Below are 20503 nucleotides of genomic sequence, written 5' to 3' on the forward strand. Positions count from 1 at the left end.
TTTTTTTTTTTTTTTTTTTTTTTTTTTTTTTTTTTTTTTTTTTTTTTTTTTTTTTTTTTTTTTTTTTTTGCTTTAGAGCTTACATGGGAAAGGAGATATTTCTCGACTACCTTTTGAAAAGCTTGCAAACATTCCATGGACAAGAACTAATAAAGATTGGCCTGGCCTGCATATCATGTAGTATATAAGGAATTCCAAATCTCCCAAAAATGCTTGGTCCGGGAAGTAAGAAGCAGATTTGAATGTTTAAGGTTAAAATTTAAGATCACTTTTGAGTGCAGATCCAAAATTCCCTAGGCTAAATTGGTTCCATATCAAAACATCAGACGACAAAGTTTCTCTTCTTTTTGGCAAGCCATTTTATCATCAGCAACTGATCCTTCAAAGAATTTTATAATGATGCAAATGCATTACTTGGTTAGGAGCAACTCCAATTCAATGGCTGTGGAACTTTACCTCATGTGATTGAAGTTGGCACAGTCTACCGTAATTGATCTCAAACAGACAAGCCAATTGACAGAATAGAGAATGCTAAAGGGAAAGCATTGTTGTACTAGTATTGAAAGAAAATAAACATTTAACAAAATGGTGAAATCTCTGATGCGCTCTTTAACAACCAATTGCATGTCTGCCCTGTCAATGCTTACATTACTCCATACATACAAAACATGTCCCAGCCTAACTAAACCATCATTAAATCTCCCGTACAATCTCAAGCATATATGAAGTGTATGGGAGGCTAATTAATCCTATCATAAAACTACTGCAACAATTCTTAATGAACCTTCTGCCTACGGTGTATTTTTAAGCCTATCTGTGGACTTAGAGTTTCCTTCTTAGAAAATATCAAACATGAGGAAAAAAGACCGAAGATAGCATTCCGTCAAATGAAGCCCAATGATACGTGAGGAAAAAAGATTGGCACATTACCCATTTTCAACTAACTTTCCGTAAATTTTTGGTCCAATAACCATTCCCAATTATGATGGAAGTGGAAATTTAAGAAAATTGTGTATTAAAGCTAAAAGAGAGTACTAATATGTTAACCTTCTCCCACCCCCAAACAAACTCACTCAATTCATAACCACTTAACTCTAATAAGATTACTGAGTCTGACTAATAGAACCCTAGTAACGTTATCACAATCCTATGACATTAGCACTACAAATTTTGAGTAAACAAGAAATGAACAAAGAATAATGTTTCAGAATATTAGTGAACTACCAAGTTCTTTAGAAAGAAGAAGATGCGACTACCAGGCTTTGTTCACATGTCAGGAAATCTCAAGCAAGAAGACGAAATATTTAAGCAAGGAGGAAATTTTGTTTGAGGAACAGCCACATCTTTGTTTGACAAATACCTCAAAGCATCCCCCTAAATTTAATTACTTAAATGAATGAAAGCATCAATACATGTCTTACATTCTATGCAATCTTGCAATTCAGATATTTTAACTGCAGCCAGAATATAAGGCATGCTGTATTAGTAGAATTCTGTAAGATAAAGACAAAGACTCCATCCACTAAAAGAACTACCGGCGTGGTGAATAATTGTAGCATTCCCATAAAGTTGTATCTATGCAGGATAAAAACAATATACTTGCCTCATTTACTTCACCTCTAACACGGTTAAGGGTATCAGCACTAGGATTGCTGGAAAAAAATTCCATTTGTTGATGTAAGACTCTTGAAAATTCATCATTCATTGCATATGCAGGAGCATAATGGGCCACTCGACCATAATTTTTCATGAACCTCATATGGATATCCTCCAAATAAGAGAAAGGAATTCTCCCTGGAACAATAAACCAATAACTTCAAAACTAGAAAGGTTAAGGACCAACAATCTTGAAACCTGAAACGAGATCTAACGGATGATACCAACAAGTTGGATGTTGAAATCAATTTAGCAACTGATAACTGATAGTTGAAGAAGTTGCTTCAGAATTATTTTGGCATAAAATAGACTCATAAGAAGAAGGAAAAAAAATCAATTAATACGTTCGTGAAAAGAGAAAATTGATCGAACATCGTCAGTTTCGGTTCCNCTCTGGATAGTCTGGAAATCTCATACATAGTAACTAGTAAGTTTCCAAAATAAGAAACCAATAACTTTCCCCTTTCTTTCGTATTTAAGAATCTGTTGACAGCAAATTGAAGGTAAACACAATAAATTAAATTATACGAAGCGATCCACTTCCTACAGCTAAACCTAGTGGCGCAGCTTCGATCTCTCTATAAGTTGAAAGCACAGATATGCAGAACACCAACAATATCTATTTCCCTCCGACTCAGACCAGTAAACAAGAGACACAAAGGCAGAAATCGATAACAAAACAAGGAGAAATACTTACTGCCGAACGTATCGTTCGCCATACACAGGAAGGTGAGGCCATCGGATCTCAGAATGTGAAAGATGTAACGTTCCTGAGAGAAACAGAGCCTAGAATCTGCTTCATCCGGCAGCTTCTCGAGAATCCGCCGCGCGACAGCGCCAGTATTTCCGGCAACAGCACTGAACTCCGCCAATATCACCGTACCTCGCGCCACCACCGCATACAGGATAGCCATTTCTTTCTGCTAATGGAACCGTCTGCTTCCACCTAGCGCCTAGAAGATTCAGAAGCTTTCCTTCCGACCTCCGATAGTAGAATCGACGAACATTCAAAATCCTCCAAAACTTCGAGCAAGGGAGGAGAGATTATCTACCCTGTACCAACTGTCGAAGAAGAAGAAGAAGAGAGTTCTTTGATTTCGCGGGGGACGAAAATTGGGGATTGATCGTCTTGTTTGCCCGGCGAGTCCACTGCACTTACGTTGGGGCATTTTGGTAAATATACGTACACGTGCACCGAAATTTCTCGCTCTTTATTTTCCTTTTTTGAAAAAAAAAATACAAAATTTTTAATAAAAAAACAAATTAAAAGCCTCCCAAACTCAAATAATTGAATTTTACATCAAATAAATTTTTTATTGGAAATAAATTATAAAAATATTCATAATATTTTTTAAAAAAACTCCAAAATTTTTAAAAACTTAGTATAAATTTCAAAATATTCTACCATAAATATGTTTTAATATTATTATTTTAGACGCAATCCATACCAAAAAAAAAATAATAATAATTACTCTATTTTATTTCGAAAATATTTACGATAAATGTATTTTTAAAATAATGATTCAAAATTACGAGCATTTTTCTATAATTTAGCCATTTTTTAAAAAATAAATTGACATAAATTAAGGCCTATGATGTCGTAATTATCTAAGATATTGTCGATTATATATCATGATGTCACTGCATACATCAGCATAATGCGAAATTTATTATATTAAACATCATCCATAAGTATCATATAATTGACCATTGAATTAATAAATTAAAACAGGCATATTCCAAAATAAAATGCATAATTTATTGACACGTGGAATTGGAAGAAATAAAATACATTTTAAACAATTATTCATATATTCCAATTTTTAAAAAAAATGGTATTGTTATTAAAAATAATAATAAATTTGAACGGCATCCGTTTGAATAAAGTTCCGTCTCCGGCCGACATGTCGTACACGTCAGATCAGTTGCGACATTTTAATGGCCGCCGATCAAATGCTCGAAAGCTTCCCGACACCACGTAAACTCGGCACAAACTGAACTCATGTCGTAACTGCCAATTCATGTTGATTTTAGAATAATAATAATTATAATTAAAAAAAAATTTAATTCGTAATTCTGTTACCTCGGGAGTGGGAATAGACGAGGAATTGGAATAATCGTCTTCAATGGCTTTATATTCGTTCATCTTCCACTTCGTCTTGGTTCCGGTGGGCGCTTTCCCTCTATAAAACACCATCGTTTTCTTAACTCCGATGACTCTATTATCGGAAGAGTAAACATAACTCGGCGATCCGGTGGCTTTCCAATAGCCAGATCCAGACGACGTCGTTCTATTCGGCCTCCCTCCTCTCGCTTCCCTCTCTTGTTGCTTGACAAAGAAAAACCATTGCTCACTGTCCCGCCGACACCGCTCTCCCGAACACCCTGAAACCCAAAACATAAAATTAATCAAAAACCCGCCGCCGGCGGTTTATAATTACGGTTAAAATTACATACCGGAGAGATTGAACGGCTCAATGCTGTAAATGTCGACGACCGGAATGACGCGGTGGATGTCCTTGCGCCGCCCTTGGAGCTGGTTGTGCAAATAGAACGACACCAGTTCCTCCTCCGTGGGGAAGAATCTAAACCCGGGTGTGATCTCCCGGTCCGCCGGTTCTTCCCCTGCCGTCCGACGAGCCTCATCCATTTTAAATTATTGAATTTCGGCCGATGTTTCAGTCTTGGAGTTTTCAAACCCCCAAATCTCTGTGTCTTTATATAGAGAGAGAGAAAGGGGTTTTCGCCGAGTGAAATTAGAAAAATCGGCACTTTCTCTGACTCGTTGTGTGCGTGGTTGGAAACTTTTGACACGGTTCTGCAAAGAACAATGGAAGAGGTCGTTTTTTTATCGATATTCTCTCTCCTACGTGGACATATCGTGCGGTGCGTACGGAAAGGTTTTTAAAACAATATTATTCGTAAAATAAATTATAATAATAATATAATATAAATTTATTTTCATCCATATATTAATAATTAAATTAAATTTTTATAAATTATTTTCTATTTTTATTTTACTTATTTTCAAAGAATAATCAAGTGCCTACTGAGACTTGGTATTATTATATATGAATTATCCGTGAAAAAAGTGGTTAATTGTCAAGATAAAATTTCTTCCACGTTCATATATATATATATTATATTTAAATATTTTTAAATAAATACCTATGAATCTATTAATGCTATGTTTAAAAAATATTCATAGGAAGATAATATTAAATTTAAATTTTACAAATAAATAAATAAAAGGCTTGAAAATGATTTATGATGTAATAATTTTCTTTTAAACATTTTTTGAAAAGGAAATTAAGGGTGTTGGATGTTTTTTTTTTTTTTTTTTAATATAATATTAACATTTTTAAATTAAAAAAATTGAATAAATTCCTATTAATATATAATTTACTGAATGAGTCGTAAAAGGGGATGAGGCGTAGAAAGCGCGGAATACGCGCGGAGACAGCCTGGCGCGTGGTACGGGAACCGAGTGGAGGAAAGTAGGTCAGCTTATAGGTACTAAATAATTATTTTACAAAGTTCCATTGGGACCCTTTTTATATTGTTGCACGCGCATTGTTGCACGCGCCTAATCATTCCATTTGAAAATTCTTCCACCTCCGCACATATATATATATATACATATACATACATACGCTTCGTCACAGTTCTAATTTATAATTTATTATGCAAGATGAACACTGTCAACTGTTATGATATTAACAGTGACTCTCTGATAGGTCCCTTAATATCGTCGTTATCAAGAATGAAGTGACTGTCGTGTTTGTCAACTGCTATACATCTATGCTAACTTTTGCCTTTATCCAAATAAATTCATGACTAAATAGTAGTTAGAGATCACTGAATCGTTCCTACGTATAGTATTATTATCACACTATAAAGTTTGTACATTTTAGAGTACACGTCTATCTATACGAATTCGTAGTCATAAAACGATACATATGTGAATCCCATCTATTTATACGTGTTCGTTACTAAAAGTTAATATACGAGTCTTTAATAGCCCTCACGGTTGTACGAATCATTCTAATTCTCTACATTACTCACGAGCCACGGTTAAGACGAATTCGATGGAACATTTTTCACTCAAAATCACTAAGCTTGATGTCGTTTGATAATTATTTATTTTTAATTTTTTAAACCTTGAACATGATTAAATAGAACAAACATGGAAGTTAAAGGTAATTGAAATGTTTTACAGTAACAGTAATTAAAGTAATTAAAGGTTAAAAATATGATTTAACCTTTAATTACACACACATTAAGAGACTAGTAGAATACTAAGGACACGTGTACACATCTTATGGGATGCCAATAATGGGGAAGAAAGGAAAATAGTAGCTAGACGGCGCTAGCCCCCACTCAGGCGGCAGAGGAAGGTCGAAGGTCTTGGAAGAACCAAATTTCCTCGCCGCAGCTTTGCACTGTTCCCCGCCGTCGCTGCCGATCGACCGGCACCGGCACCCACTGCAAAACGCTAGCGGAGTGGAAGTGCCGTACATGTCGCCGGAACCTGACCCATCACCGACCCACACGATTTCAGCGACCATGTCTTTTCTGGCAGCGTAGAGCTGGTTCCGACCACCGCCGAGCCTAGCCTCGCACTCATCGGAAGGCAGCTCCGTCGCGAACCCACCATCTTTAGCCGTAGTGGCTGTCACCACCTTCCCTGCCCTTTCGCACTTCACCATCACTACGATCTCTGAGGCCATGTCAGTGAAAAACAGAGCACCAAAATTTTATACCAAATCATCAAAATTACACACAAATTTCGTTAAATTTTCTTAATTAACGACACCTGAGAGATCATAGACGGCGTCGCAGTCGAGACAGGACACCTTCCCTTTGAGAATGCGAGTGGTCGACGGCGAGGCATCAACGCTCGCAGCCATCGCCGTCAAGAGACATGCTGTAACCAAGCTTGCAAGAGCCATGAAAACGCCCTGAATTTACAGAGAGGTTGCGAATTTGCAGCCAATGGAAAATGGGTTTTGTAGAGAAGGTAAGAGACATAGAGTGAGTGTTTAATGAAGGGCCCCAAAAGGGTTCGAGGGTAGTTGCTGTCAGTATAAGAGCCATCAATGGCTCGGAAAGAAACCAAATCCGTGAAGCAAGGGGCACCTCATTGGGCCAGAAACTCTCTGTTTTTCAACACAAAAGTGCATTAACTTTGGCGACACACTGCAGGGTACCTTTCTGGTGTCGTTGTAAATGCGATTAGTACGTAATTAAATGAGTAGACGGAGAGTGTTGACGAAGAACATGAAAGAGTGGGAAAGGTGAAGAGAGTTAATGTCTTGCTGTCGAGGTGTCTGCAGAACAGGACAGAGAAGATATTAGCTTACTGGTCATCATAATGTGCCTCATGCCGCAGCCGCAGCAGCAAGTTCTTAATTTGATCGACTCTCAAGCACCCGTCCCATTAATAAAAGAGCCACTCTTTCTTGCATTTCCCGTTGTAGCCGCCATGGCTACGGCTTGGTTCGCTGCCGAGGCGACCGACCCATAGTGGACGCCAATTGTTTCTATACCCTTATAATAAATGCTTCTCACAATCCATTTCGTTGGGGGTGCAACGTACTCGTTGTCCAGGAGGTTTCCATGCCCTTAAATTGAATGCTTCTCACAATCCACCCTTTGGGTCCCCACGTACTCACTAGCTAAAAAGTTTCCACACCCTAACAAATAAATACTTTTGGCAATCAACTGTAACTTCCTATGCCCACAGCTACCAGATATTGTATTATTTTGGCCCTTACATTGAATGCTCCCAGGTCTACCGCCAGCAGGTATTATTTGGGCCTTTACATTGAATACTTCTCACAATCCACCCCTTGGGTCCCCATGTACTCACTGGCTAAAAAGTTTGCACACCCTTACAAAGAAATGTTTTGCAATCCACTGTAACGTCCTAGGCCCACCGCTAGTAATATTTGGGTTTTCTCTTTTGGGCTTCCCTTCGACACTTTTAAAACAAATCTTGTAGGGAAAAATTTCCACACCGTTTGTAAATGGTGGTTTGTTATCCTCCCCAACCGGACATCATTGAGAGTCCAACCTCTTCGCTGACGAAGAGGTTTCCACACTTTTATAATAAATGTTTATCACAATCCACCTCCTTGGAGCCAATATTCTCACTAGCACAGTGCTCGGTGACTGACTTTAATACTATTTGTAATAGCTCAAACCCAAATATTGTCGGTTTGACTTGTTAAAAGGAAATTTGGAGCTCTAAATTACAAGAAATTGATAAATTATAATTTTAATATTGAATTTATTATTATTAGTTAAAAAAGAAAAAAAAAAAAACCAACCTGTATTTTGATTTTGTCACGTGTACTATTGTTATTTTTGTAATATAATTTTAAATCTAAATTAAATATAAATTTGCTCAACCAGATGAGCCCATCTTGATAAATAGCCCAATGAGTTGTTCTTAGCGAGGCCCAGCCCAATTTTTTCAAATCTAGACGACATGTCGTCCCACTTTGTACGATGGTTTACATAGAGATCCGGAAGAGAGAGAAAAAAAAGGGCACAGAATTGATGGACCGAAACCCTGAAGGCCTCAACACCGAAATTAATGGCGGGAAACATATTCGAGATCGATGAATATGGAACTGCAGAGGCCGCCTCTGAGAGAGAACAATCTTTATGCTGAAGAGCCAAAGAAGAACACTCTGAGGCATCGTTGAGGTAGAGAGTAGAGGAAGATGGAGAAAAAAGTTGGGGCTGAGATCGAAGAGCTTCCGAAGACTATAGTTCGCCGAGTGGTTAAAGAGAAGCTTTCTCAGTGCTCTCGGAACCAGGATATTTCCGTCAACAAAGACTCGCTTCTAGCGTTTTGCGAGAGCGCTCGGATCTTCATTCATTACCTCTCCGCAACGTAAGTACCGCATCCTGCCTTTTTTTTGAATCCTGAATGAAATTCTATCGATTCTGATGTTCGAAATTAGGGTTCGTTGTTTCTCTTCTGTGTGCCTGAAGAACGAAAGCGAAAGAGATTAAAGTGATGAATCTCTTGTTGTTATGGTGCTAGGATTAAATAAATTGTTGTTATGTATTAGTTAATTTTTGCGTTCGTATTAACTGGTTGATCTCTAAGCAGGTCGAATGATATATGCAAGGAATCGAAGAGGCAGACGATTAAGGCGGAAGATGTATTGAAAGCTCTAGAAGATATGGAATTTCCCGAGTTGGTTAGGCCTCTTAAGGCTTCCCTCAATGGTGCGTTAGGTTCTAACCACTCAGTTTACCATTTTTTTTTCTCCGGAAAATCATTACTCATTGGAGCATGAAATTGCACGATTAATTGGATAACTACGTTTTGATAGTTGTAACTTGCTGAACATTCTTTAAAAGCCGAAAGATGATCTAATGGTTCTCTTTTATTTGGTTGCTAGCATGATCTTGTTTTTATGCTCTTGCATGATTTCGTTGCCTAAAATGTCTGGTATCGCTAGACTTCCAGTCTCTATTTTGATAAATTTCGTTAACACTTCTTCTGGAGAGTGAAATATTGCACGGTTATTGTGCGAAGAGGCCGTTAACATTATAAGAAAATTCTTATCAGTTCCTCAAACATCCAAAACGAGTCGATTTGGCATCATGATAGGATAGAGTTCTCATGTGAAAAATGGATACAAGGTACAAAATGCAAGTCTGAAGGACTCAGCCGTTAGTTTCTGTAGTTGAATTGTTCATGTAGTATAAGAAGGCTGTAGGAATTCATCTCAATCTCCTTACCTAGTTTAGGGAAGAAAGCAATTGCTCCTTTGTTTTAGATAGAACTCCTATTCATTGAGTGGGGTATTGGTGAAAGTTTTTGCTGCATGACTCTTTCTACAATAGAACTCTTGCGACAAAAGAAAAGTGGATTTTTCGAAGTTCCCTCTTTAATTCCAATGAACTCTTTGCGTGACATAAAAAAAATATAATTAATCATTTACCCGAGGTTCTACTTGATTGAACTTCAAGTTGGGGGAATATAATTTAGAGTTCAAATAACCCATGCAAGCCTTTTATTAAAAAATTATTATTCGATTAGATTGAATAATCTTTCATTAAATAAATATTCAAGTGCTTATGTATCCTTGGAGGTTTTTGTTGGATCTATCTTTAGTTATGCTGTCTATTTGTATTAGTAGAAGTACATACTTAGACCATTTTGAAAATTAGGTAAAGTGAGCAAGATTTCTATTTACTGGTGTGTACCCAGGCTCTACTAGTTCTATTTTCGTCTGTCGTTGGACATGTGAGGACTTATATGGAATCTGATTATACTTTATATTCTTGATATGAAAGATTGTATGATATCCTTTATTAATGGTTTATATAGTGGGTTATGAAATTTTATACTGCAGTACGAGTTCAATGTGTAGATACTTTCTTTTCTCTTGATTATCAGGCAGGATGCGTAATTGTCATGCTACAGTATGCCTACTCTTTTCGGATAATATATATGAGCATAAGCCTTGGCTAAACCTTGGAAATCTTAGTGCCATTATGCCTTTCAAATCCTCCTAGTCATTATCCAACTGCTACGTCATTTGATATCTGTGGTTAATTTAACAACAAAGAAGTGTTGAATTTATTGTACGCAGAAAGCACTTTTACGTTCTGCAGGCTATGATTTTCTATGGCATTTTTAAGCTTTTATCCAGGATGAGTATGAAAGAAAGCTAGTTGAACCTTTTTAATGATTTATTATGCAACCTTGGCTTGGCTGAATGTAGAATTCAGAAGTAAGAATGCTGGAAAGAAGGCAGCTGCGTCCAGGATAAAAGAAGCGAAAAAGAGGAAGATAGAAGAAGAGCCTACAGTTGAAGGTACTGATGGTGAAAGCAAAGATGATGTTGAAAATGACAATGACGATGACGACAACGGTAACGATGAAGATGAAGATGAAGATGAAGTTGAGAATGGCGGCAGTGATGACTGAGAAACATGACGTATTTCCCTAATTAGGTACTTAAAATGAGGTTATTCCTCACTCTGTACGCATAAGATGGTTTACAAATCTTCTAGGAATATATATATATATATATATATATATTTTTTCTGAGACTAATTTAGGTTGTATATTGTGAGCGGCAGATGCACTTTTTGGCAAGTTCTGTATCTCTGTCCACGTGGTAGTGAGAGAGGTTCCCATACCTTATTAAGTCCATTTGTTTTCTGGGTTTTTCCCCCATAGTTTTTCGAATGCCAGACATGAAGGACATGTTTGTTTCTTAGTTTCTAACGTATAAAATCCACAAAATGTTGGTGCATTGGTACAGAAAACTCAACAATTATGAAATATTATTATTATTCCACCAATGGGATGAGATAGGTATTCTTGAAACATGAACGGTTGAAAGGTATGGTTAGTGTGTTGGTAGACTATGTGTAACTACTCAAGCCCACCATTGGTAAATATTGTCCTTTGGGCTTTTTCTTTTGAATTTCTTACTCGAAAGTTTTTTTAAACCGTTTATGCTAGGGAAGGGTTTTCACACCCTTCAAAGGTGTTTCGTTCTCCTTCCTCCCCAACTAATGTGGGTGTTTCGTTCTCCTCCCTCTCCAATCGATGTGGGATCTCACAATCCACCCCCCTTTGGGACCAAACTCCTTGCTAGTACATCGCCTCATGTTCACCTCCCCTTGAGAGCTCTTTGCTGGCACATCGCCGCCTAATGTTCACCTCCCCTTGAGAGCTCTTCGCTGGCACATCGCCGCCTAATGTTCACCTCCCCTTGAGAGCTCTTCGCTGGCATATCGCCCGGTGTCTGGCTTTGAATCATTTGAAACGGTGCAAGGTGCCCGGTGTCTGGCTTTGAACCATTGAAACGGTGCAAGGTGCCCGGTGTCTGGCTTTGAACCATTGAAACGGTGCAAGGTGCCCGGTGTCTGGCTTTGAACCATTGAAACGGTGCAAGGTGCCCGGTGTCTGGCTTTGAACCATTGAAACGGTGCAAGTTCACCACTAGCAAATATTGTCCTCTTTAGGCTTTCCCTCCCTTTCGGACTTTCTTTCAAGATTTTTAAAATGATGGAGAGATTTTAATTTTCACACCTTTATAAATGACTTTTCATTTTCCTCCGACATAGGGTCTCACGCTGACTTGTCACATGCTGTAATTGAAATTTAGAAATTTAAATAGAAATCTTTGTTATTTGATTAGGTAATGTACTTCGCACGATCATTTTATCAGTTGGTTTAAATTAATATCATATGTTTAATTATAATTTCACAGCCCCTTTTGAGATGTTTTAAGACGTAAAGCATACACATTCTCAAATTCGAGATCACCAATTTTACGACACATGATTGCTAAAACGTATTTCTGGTCTCTCTAAAAGTAGTAGGGAGGAAAAGGAACAAAACCGAGGGGAGAACACATAAATTAATTTGAACTGTAACCTAGGTAAGGTAAGGTAAGGTAAATATTGATAGACACTACCACATTACAAACCCCATTAATTAGCTAGCTCCACTCTTAATCATCAATACTGAGGAATAATCTATGATTACTTGTTAGGCGGAGGGAGAGGCACTTCCAGGCCGACACTCATGTTTTGTTCACGGGCAGAACATCCAACCGGCTGTGGAATTAATATGGCCGATACCTGCGACCATGGCCACTGTCATGTGTATGTCTCCCCCCCCTACTAGAACTGCCGCCACTTTTACTGCCACTTCCCCCACCGCTGCCGCTGCCGCTGCCGCCACCGCTTCTTGGATGTGGTGGTGGAGTCATCATTTGTGACCCTGGTTGTTGCCTGCAAAAGAAATATGGGAGTTCGGCATAAGCTATCAGAGCTGTGAAACAATTTACTCTAGGATGGATTGTCAGACTTCTCATGCTTTTCCAGGTAAGTAAACCTAAAAGCAGCCTCACTAAGGAAATGAAGTGGACAGGACCTTCAAAACTAAGGCAGTCATTTTGAGCTAGGACTTCTAATGGAACCCTCTTTTTCAACTCTCTCAAAATAAATTCTGTTCCAATCATATCTTGATTAGTATATTCCATTGAAGGTAAAGAAAATATGAACGTGCTTACAAGACATAGCCAATCCGTCCATCAGGTAGCAACATTGGCATCATTGCCATGCCAGCTGGAGTTGGTCCTCTTCCATATATCAACGGCTGCAGCACAAGTGCAATTCAATCAGATTTTTTTTTCCTTATAAAAAAATGTGAACTGAAAACCATTCATTCAAGACAGAGAGGCAGATGGAACGGCACAGTAGTCTACTGGAGAGAATCGTTAAACTAATCACTCCAAAGCCAATGGATTAAATGAAAGCCACAAAAAGTTCAGGATGAAAATTTTAGAGAACATCAAATCGTTCCTCCAAATGAACTAGAAGAATCAAAACCAGCGCTGTTGTATCGTTACTTTGGCAAGTGACATTCACAAGACCCGTTGAATTCTTCTGAGCTCCAATTATAACTATACTCTTAACCACTTGTCTAGACAAAAGGATAACTCAAAAGGAGATGGCTAGTTTAATCTCATCAGGATATGAGCATGCCAAGTTTAGAACCCACTAAGGAGATAAATAAATACGAACATTATACCTGACCAAAACCAGAAGCACCATATCCTGGATTTACAGCACCATAAGCACCGCCAACAAAGCCATATCCAACACGAGGTGGATAGTTAGGAAGCAATCCAGATTTTTGGCTGTTCGATCCACCAGACTTCTGGTCTGCCTGTGGCTTTGCAAGAGAACACTCCAAAACTTGACCTGTTATATAAGTACAAAGAACGGATATCAAAGACCAACCCCATTTGGAGGTGGGTAAAATGAAAAAAATTAGAAGAGCTTCTGAAGAAATGATCACCATCCAATTCATATTTTTCTGTATTTTTTAAAGCCTTCATAGCACTGCTCCTCTCCGAAAAATGTACAAAACCAATTCTATTCTTCTCTTGACCAGACTTTGCAGGAGGCAATACCACTTTTGTAATTTTCCCATGATGGTCAAACAGTTTTTTCAACTGCTCCTGCGTTACATTCTTTGGTAAATTCTTCACATAAACTGCCTTCACCTGCATGGACCAAGAAAAGAAGACCAAACTATTATTGAAAACAGAAAACCCAAAGATTAAATCTGAAAACAAATAAAACAGAACTTAATAAGTCCCATCTTCTGTTAATAATCAACGGAGGTCATAAATACAAAAACCAACTTTTAGGTGCAAAGGACTCTAGTCATATCATCATAAAAATTGAGACAACTGACTCGATTATCCTAAAAAATAGTTGTTAGATTAAAAACTCAATAAATAACTATTAATTTGACAATTTGACTTTTTTTTGTCAACAAATTTATGTACACAGATTAAAAAAATGTCACAAATAATGAAATCTTGAACAATGTTTCAAGTTCACACTCATTAAAAGCATATAAATAATTAGATGAAATTCATTAGCTACTATTATATAAATAAATACAAAATCAGTCTACATTCAGTTAACCCATAAGCTAATTTGTTTAACAATCTTTCAATAGATATCTTAATAAAAGCCATTCGATATTTATTTATTATAACATGAATCAAAAAAAGAAACACGCATGTTGAATGGACTAATAACGGGAGAAATCTAAAAGCAATTGAGTAAGACCTGTGAAGCAGCAGATGAATCAGCATTTTTTGGGTCCGCCCAACTAACTGTTGGAGCATTGTCATCAAGCTTAAATTTTGGGTTCATCATCTTCTGCCTTGAGTACTCAGCACATGCATGATTATAATAGTCAATAAAAGCAAAACCCCTGTTATTGCTAGTATTCTTCATATCCTGAAACAAAATTGGGTAACATCAAATCCAAGAAACTAGCACACCAGGTTATGTTGCAGAAACTTAAATAGTCTTCCAAAAGGAGTACAATAATTGTGGAACAAGAACACAGCATAGTACAGATGTAGAAAGAGGTCATGTTAAAATATAACATGAAAACTCTGTCATGCTAACCTTTACTAGTTCCACCGCAGTAACTCCAGGTCCAATGTCCATCACAACTTTCCTAAGATCTTCCTCACCCCAGCTCCTGGGAACATTACCCATGAACAAACGGTGCTTTGCTTGAGATGATGAACATTTTATCTTCTTCCCCTATGTCACATGAACAAGCAGAGAGAAGGTCATTAAAAATACTGGGAAAAGATATTGGGAAGAAAAGGCACGGAAGATTCCAAAAATTTTAAATATTTACAAAATATCAACACTAGCTTCCAGCTTTGCACTTAATGTACCAACTTATTGGTGTATGGACTATGAACAGAAGTAAAAAGGCAACCTTGAATTCCGTGTTATTCAGCCCATCAATTGCTTTAGAAGCCAACTCCACACTTTTATAGGTAACAAATGCAAAGCCCTTATTCTCATTTGAATCTTTACTTTTCATAATGCGAACCTGCTTGAAGCAAAATGCCGTTAGTCCCGAGAAAACCACATAATCTGGATATGAAATAAATAAAATTGGGATTACCTCGGTAACTTCTCCTATGGATACACAAAAACTTCTCAAATCCTCTTCAGAAGTATCTTGAGGAATACCACCAATATATACTTCAGAACCATGAGGAGGTAGGGCAAGAAGCTCGTCATGTTTTTTCTTTTCATCCTCATCAATACCATTCTCATTTTGGGCATTAATCCCATTGTCATTATTTCCACCATCCTCCACTCCTTCAACATCTTCTTCCTCAACCTCCTCCTCCTCCACCTCTTCCTCCTCTTCCTCCTCTTCAACTTCTTCTATTTCTTCCACCTCCTCCTCCTCTTCTACTTCTTCGTACTCAACATCTTCTTCCATTACCTCCTCAGGGTCATTATCAACATCCAGATCTACCCTCTCATCAGAGTCAACTGGCTTTTCAGATTCATTCTGCTTTTCAGGTTCAACTGGCCTAGCGGTAGATGAAGCATTTCCCTTTCCCCTCGGCATCTTATTTGTCTAATTAAACAAGCTTGCAAGGTAACTGTGAAGAAGGCATACAGGCCAGAAGAATTCATGGGGAGATATAAAAAATTACTGAGAGGAGGAAACAAAAAGAAAGGCCAAATGGAGTAGAAAAATATGAAGCTGAAATGAAAAGTTGTCATGAGAATAGACTCAAGAGGATTGAAATGTGAAGGACTTTTTTCTAGAGGGACAATGTTTGTAACACAAGTAGCATAAAAGAGAGTGGTTAATGAGTCTCTCAGTGACTACAATGAGATTTACGGAGGTGGTGCAAAATAACATAAAGATATGAATTTCTTGAAATCAGAACGATTGCCATACCAAAAAAATTCTTTTGACAAATTAGCTTTCTACATCTTTTTTCAGGGGGTATCATTTCTGAATATCTCACGAAACTAATGTTAATGGCAGCAGAATAAATTATGGAGACAATTGAATGTTTTACTTTAATGCAAGGACATAACGATGCCACACAAAGTAGCATATGAGATATAATGGGACCATTTCGATATAAAAGGTTTAGACAAAAAAGGAATGTGATTGCTGCTACAAATGGAGAATCAATTTTGTCCATCTCAGAAAAACATATACCAATTCCAAACAACATACCAATCTGTGTACCCCCTGCAAAAAGAATTAAGAAATTGCACTCAGATAGGGGAATTATCAGCCAGACCGTCATAACAATCGGTAAATCATATCATATAGAAAGACTCCACACTCGGCTTTATCTCACAAGCAACACATAAATTTACTAAAAACTAATTCTCTTACCTAAACTGATAAAATTAAGTTAGTCAAAACTTGAAAGATCGGAAACAAATGGAAAAGAAACACACATCAATAACAAATTAGTAACACTGTCACATGAAACAATCCTAACATGTGGAGACATTATACTCACAATAGCAATCCCCCTCCCAGCTGATTCTTGGAAGTTAAAGAGATCGAACATTTTATGGTGTGTCTAGGCATATAATGCACACAAAACCTCCCTTTTTCCTCAATGAAAGGTGACCTCCATAGAGATAACAACCTAAAAATACCTTCCCCTCCCTCACCCCCCAAATCTTGTAAAAGGATGTTTGGGAACCAGATATTTTAAAATATTCATCCATATAGACGTTTAAACAAATATAATGGGTTATAACAAACTTCCGTAGTTGCATTGTAAACCACGTTGGAACTTGTGTTCGATGGATAGAAATTTGTCTCAGTCCATGCATGTGTATAGTTCCTTTTCCGTTATTTGTATGGGGAAAAAAAGGGTATACTTTCTCTGAGTCAAAATGCTTATCAGCCATAGACGTGGCTTTTCAATTGCCCTGAGCAATGGAAGAAAAAAGTTCACCCATGACCAAGTAGTTTGCTCGATATCTTTACTTACGGTTTTAAGTACATGAAATCCACTTTCTACCCATTAACAATTAAAGAAGTTTGGAATCAATTAGTCACAAAAATCAAAATGCCATGGATTGAAGACCTGGAATTGCCCAATATACGAGAAGAGTCAAAACCTACAAACGTCAAAAATACTGTATTTCGGTGCACAAGTGTCTTACATCTACCTCAAACAATATTACATCAAACCTCATCGAGTCGCGCAAATTCCATTCTATCTCCTATTTCATATATCTTCTTAAAAGATTCAAATTTGAAAGTCTCGAATATTAAACAAATAAATGCTTATCCAATCTCATCCCGAATAATTCTCAAATAAATGCTTATCGCATAAGTACGAACATTCTCTTCCACTTTTCAATGTTAAATTCTTTGACAACGATACACCATCCGCCTTCAAATTTTTTACACCGCTTGCATTAGTATTCCCAATATATCCCACCCGTCCAAGCACCATAAAATACAAGAAATGGAAGATGAAGCTGTAAATTTCAACTTAAAACGACAAAAACCGCAGAAAAATTCGGAGAGTCGCAAAGGAAAACGAACAAAAAGACAACAGTAGCGCAGGAGAAGAGTAGAGAAAAAAAAAATATAGATTGAAGAAAGACATGGATGATCAATAAGGAGAAAAAGAGTACCAAAGATGCTTTCTGTGAGAATTTATCCAAACTACTAAGAGAAACTCTGCCGAAACTGAGAGCTTCAAACGAAGAATCGTAGAAAATATTTGAACCCCCCTGCTCTTACCCGAGGAACGAACCCTAGACTCCTTCAAGGCAGATTTTGGGGCTTCCTTGCTATTCATGGATGGGCCAGTAGCCCCACCAGAATCAAAATTACGAATTTGGGCTCCTGTCATGTCTTTATTTACGGATTAGCCATTGAATTCTGCCCTTCCATATTATTGGCAATGATAATTAATAAACCAACATTTAAATATTTATTTCCTTCAAATATTTGTTTATAAAAATAGTTTAAAATTTATTTATTATTATTATTCGCTCGTAATGATTCTACAAATATGAAGTTACTCTAAACGACCACTATTACATACTATGAACTAAACACTTCAAATTTGTATAAAAACACGATAACCTATTGTATTGACAGAATCTGTGGTCGCTAGCTATCAACAATGGTAGATGGTGAGTGCTCGTGACAACGATGAACGATAATAAGGTGTCAATGGACTAGTGATGAACGTCAGTGGCTGTTGACGATAGGTGCCAATAGTGGGCACGATTGATGAGGCAACACTAAACTCTATGTAGTAAAATTATGTTCTCGACTTCTTATTTAGTCAAGTCTAAAAAATGACAGCCACGTTTGCTTAGATTATATGTTATCAAAGTCATTATTGTTAGCTACTCGCTTTTAACTTATAACATTGTTCTTTTTTTAATTTTCTTCGATGTATTTTCACGCTCACGTTGTCTGCTAAATTTGAATTTTTCATGGCTGATTTATTCACTGATTTAGAACAAGAACAAGTGAAGCTAACCCAGAAAGAAGGAAAAAAAATCTTGATTTTGTTATCTTTCAAGATTGATCATTGTCCCCAACATTGCTAACATCATGTTGATCTTCAACAGCATCATGTTCTTCATCAGCTTCCTCTTCCTCATCTTCTTCGTGGGCGTAGTGATTGGGTTGAACAAATTGCAGTTTCAGACGTCCATGCTCTCTACGTGTTTGTAGAAATTCCTGAGTGGGAATTCTTACTTCTTTCAACACAAACCTTCCATTTTGCCTATAGGACGTGAAGCAAACCCCTGCCTTTCCACTCCTTCCTATGAAAGATAGCGGTGGAGGGAAGGCTCCTCTGCTCATCCGTGGCCTCCTAAGCTCGCCACTCGAAGCCCCAGATGCAACATGCTTCACACAGGTACTCACCACTTTGTCTTCTTTGACTTGCCAGTTTTCATTGATCATATCACTTTGCAAGTCCTCAACATCATCAGAACTCTCAGACCCAAGTCCCTCGGTGCAAAATTGCAAACTTTCTGACTTAAGCGAGGAAAACCCAGAATCATGTTTTGGGTCTTTGTTTGTTGACATTTGGGTTGAATCTATGGAAGATAATGGAGCTCACCAAATAGCTCAGATGGTTTAAGGGTGTGGCTCCATGATGCCGTGGTTGGCTCAAGAGGGGTTGGAGTTTCAGGCAAGATGTGGTGGGGGGTTTTGCAGGCAGCCATGTCTTGGCTCTGGAATTGGGATTGGTGGTTTTGAAGAAGTGAGTTCTTGCAAAGATTGATGGATGCACGAGATTGGCAATGGGTAGAAACAAAGAAGCTGATGGTTATTAATTAGGCCAGCTGAGTATTTTCTTTCTTTTTTGGTGTCTTGGAGTGGAATATGGACAGGTGGTTGTAAGGACAGGACATGGATTTGGTGGCTGTCATTGTTTTGAACTTAGGATGTCTCTGTAGTTAACATTTTCATGTTGCTATACTCTTTATGCAGAGACAAAGATCTAATGGATATGTATAGCCAAAACATAGGATGGAACAGCTTCTGGTGTTTTGCTTTCTGTTTAGTTCTTGTGTTGCTGGCTTCGAGAAAGCTGCCGAATTGATTATCTTTGCTTTGTATCCCAGTTGATTTCGGATAGGTCTTATATCGGTTAGAGAGGAGAACTAAGCGTTCCTTATAAAGGTGTGGAAATCTCTCCCTAGTACACGCGTTTTAAAACTTTGAAAGGAAGCCTAGAGAGGACAATATTTGCTAGCGGTGGCCTTGAGCTGTTACAAATGTTATTAGAGATAGACACCGGGTGGTATAAGGGTGTGGAAACCTCTCCCTAGTACACGCGTTTTAAAACTTTGAAAGGAAGCCTAGAGAGGACAATATCTGCTAGTGGTGGGCTTGAGCTGTTACAAATGTTATCAGAGACAGGCACCAGGCGGTATAAGGGTGTGGAAACCTCTCCCTAGTGCACGCGTTTTAAAGCTTTGAAAGGAAGCCTAGAGAGAACAATATCTGTCACGGTGGGCTTGAGCTAGCTATTACAAATGTTATCAGAGACATACACCGAGCGGTATAAGGGTGTGAAAACCTCTCCTTAGTACACGCGTTTTAAAGCTTTGAAAGGAAGCCTAGAGAGAACAATATCTGTTAGCGGTGAGCTTGAACTGTTACAAATGTTATCAGAGACAGACACCGGGCAGTGTGCTAGCGAGGACGTTGGGCCCCCAAAGGAGTGGATTGTGAGATCCCATATCAGATGGAGATGGAAAACGAAGAGCCAGACATTGAGCGATTTACCAGCAAGGACACTGAGCCTCTAAAGAGGATGGATTGTGAGATCTCACATCGGTTGAAAAGAGAAACGAAGTAGAAACCTCTCCCTAATAACGCGACATTTTAAACTTTTGAGGGAAAGCTCCGAACGAAAAGTCCAAAGAAGACAATATGTCCGAGTTGTTACATGTATTAACGTTTGCTTTCGCCGATTGAATC

The 20503-nt window shown here is 37.9% G+C and overlaps 6 protein-coding genes across 10 annotated transcripts in view; 1 reads left to right on the plus strand and 5 right to left on the minus strand.

The window, feature by feature from the left end:
• The window catches only part of LOC111795455 (vesicle-associated membrane protein 714), a 5082-nt gene extending 2289 nt beyond the window's left edge, over positions 1–2793 (minus strand). The window contains exons 1-2 of the mRNA XM_023677894.1: positions 2354–2793; positions 1604–1794 (exon numbers count right to left, since the gene is read on the minus strand). Coding sequence (XP_023533662.1) covers positions 1604–1794; positions 2354–2570 — 408 coding nt within the window. The 5' untranslated portion in view covers positions 2571–2793. The remainder of the gene's footprint in view (positions 1–1603; positions 1795–2353) is intronic.
• Positions 2794–3342: 549 nt separating this feature from the next.
• Positions 3343–4344, minus strand: LOC111795457 (NAC domain-containing protein 90). The gene is made up of 3 exons (XM_023677895.1): positions 4114–4344; positions 3740–4041; positions 3343–3667 (listed from the first exon to the last, which is right to left on the minus strand). The coding sequence occupies exons 1-3, from the start codon at positions 4304–4306 to the stop codon at positions 3578–3580; spliced, it is 585 nt and encodes a 194-aa protein (XP_023533663.1). The 5' UTR covers positions 4307–4344; the 3' UTR covers positions 3343–3577.
• Positions 4345–5827: 1483 nt separating this feature from the next.
• Positions 5828–6786, minus strand: LOC111795458. Of its 2 annotated transcripts, XM_023677897.1 has the most exons (3): positions 6473–6786; positions 5941–6376; positions 5828–5899 (listed from the first exon to the last, which is right to left on the minus strand). In XM_023677897.1, exons 1-2 carry the CDS (start codon positions 6606–6608, stop codon positions 5976–5978), a joined length of 537 nt encoding a protein of 178 aa, XP_023533665.1. In that variant the 5' UTR covers positions 6609–6786; the 3' UTR covers positions 5828–5899; positions 5941–5975. The 2 variants fall into 2 exon arrangements, with proteins under 2 accessions (XP_023533665.1, XP_023533664.1); XM_023677896.1 differs by having other exon boundaries at positions 5828–6376; positions 6473–6783.
• A 1431-nt stretch (positions 6787–8217) lies between these two features.
• On the plus strand, positions 8218–10946 carry LOC111795460 (DNA polymerase epsilon subunit 3). Of its 2 annotated transcripts, XM_023677901.1 has the most exons (4): positions 8218–8560; positions 8783–8901; positions 10410–10641; positions 10771–10946. In XM_023677901.1, the coding sequence occupies exons 1-3, from the start codon at positions 8388–8390 to the stop codon at positions 10613–10615; spliced, it is 498 nt and encodes a 165-aa protein (XP_023533669.1). In that variant the 5' UTR covers positions 8218–8387; the 3' UTR covers positions 10616–10641; positions 10771–10946. The 2 variants fall into 2 exon arrangements, with proteins under 2 accessions (XP_023533669.1, XP_023533668.1); XM_023677900.1 differs by lacking the exon at positions 10771–10946 and having other exon boundaries at positions 10410–10744.
• A 982-nt stretch (positions 10947–11928) lies between these two features.
• On the minus strand, positions 11929–17832 carry LOC111795453 (heterogeneous nuclear ribonucleoprotein Q-like). 3 transcript variants are annotated; one of them, XM_023677890.1, is made up of 10 exons: positions 17680–17832; positions 16247–16261; positions 15161–15653; positions 14969–15085; positions 14644–14784; positions 14296–14469; positions 13511–13718; positions 13241–13413; positions 12720–12805; positions 11929–12438 (listed from the first exon to the last, which is right to left on the minus strand). In XM_023677890.1, exons 3-10 carry the CDS (start codon positions 15617–15619, stop codon positions 12270–12272), a joined length of 1527 nt encoding a protein of 508 aa, XP_023533658.1. In that variant the 5' UTR covers positions 15620–15653; positions 16247–16261; positions 17680–17832; the 3' UTR covers positions 11929–12269. The 3 variants fall into 3 exon arrangements, with proteins under 3 accessions (XP_023533658.1, XP_023533659.1, XP_023533660.1); XM_023677891.1 differs by having other exon boundaries at positions 16229–16261; positions 17680–17826; XM_023677892.1 differs by lacking the exon at positions 16247–16261 and having other exon boundaries at positions 17680–17823.
• Positions 17833–18491: 659 nt separating this feature from the next.
• On the minus strand, positions 18492–19696 carry LOC111795459 (protein FAF-like, chloroplastic). Its single transcript, XM_023677898.1, has one exon. The coding sequence runs from the start codon at positions 19097–19099 to the stop codon at positions 18581–18583; it is 519 nt and encodes a 172-aa protein (XP_023533666.1). The 5' UTR covers positions 19100–19696; the 3' UTR covers positions 18492–18580.
• Positions 19697–20503: the final 807 nt, after the last annotated feature.

Source organism: Cucurbita pepo, chromosome LG05 (assembly GCF_002806865.2).
Source record: "Cucurbita pepo subsp. pepo cultivar mu-cu-16 chromosome LG05, ASM280686v2, whole genome shotgun sequence".
In the NCBI taxonomy this organism is placed as follows: Eukaryota; Viridiplantae; Streptophyta; class Magnoliopsida; order Cucurbitales; family Cucurbitaceae; genus Cucurbita; species Cucurbita pepo.

Coding starts and splice junctions, on each gene's coding strand:
- LOC111795459 (XM_023677898.1), bottom strand. CDS start 19,099: ATGTCAACAAACAAAGACCCAAAACATGATTCTGGGTTTTCCTCGCTT.
- LOC111795457 (XM_023677895.1), bottom strand. CDS start 4,306: ATGGATGAGGCTCGTCGGACGGCAGGGGAAGAACCGGCGGACCGGGAG. Junction 4,042..4,113: donor TGAGCCGTTCAATCTCTCCG/GTATGTAATTTT, acceptor TTTGGGTTTCAG/GGTGTTCGGGAGAGCGGTGT. Junction 3,668..3,739: donor CGTCTATTCCCACTCCCGAG/GTAACAGAATTA, acceptor ATGAATTGGCAG/TTACGACATGAGTTCAGTTT.
- LOC111795453 (XM_023677890.1), bottom strand. CDS start 15,619: ATGCCGAGGGGAAAGGGAAATGCTTCATCTACCGCTAGGCCAGTTGAA. Junction 13,414..13,510: donor AGAAAAATATGAATTGGATG/GTGATCATTTCT, acceptor CTTATATAACAG/GTCAAGTTTTGGAGTGTTCT. Junction 12,806..13,240: donor GTGCTTCTGGTTTTGGTCAG/GTATAATGTTCG, acceptor CTTGTGCTGCAG/CCGTTGATATATGGAAGAGG.
- LOC111795460 (XM_023677901.1), top strand. CDS start 8,388: ATGGAGAAAAAAGTTGGGGCTGAGATCGAAGAGCTTCCGAAGACTATA. Junction 8,561..8,782: donor ATTCATTACCTCTCCGCAAC/GTAAGTACCGCA, acceptor ATCTCTAAGCAG/GTCGAATGATATATGCAAGG. Junction 8,902..10,409: donor TCTTAAGGCTTCCCTCAATG/GTGCGTTAGGTT, acceptor GGCTGAATGTAG/AATTCAGAAGTAAGAATGCT.
- LOC111795458 (XM_023677897.1), bottom strand. CDS start 6,608: ATGGCTCTTGCAAGCTTGGTTACAGCATGTCTCTTGACGGCGATGGCT. Junction 6,377..6,472: donor CGCCGTCTATGATCTCTCAG/GTGTCGTTAATT, acceptor ACATGGCCTCAG/AGATCGTAGTGATGGTGAAG.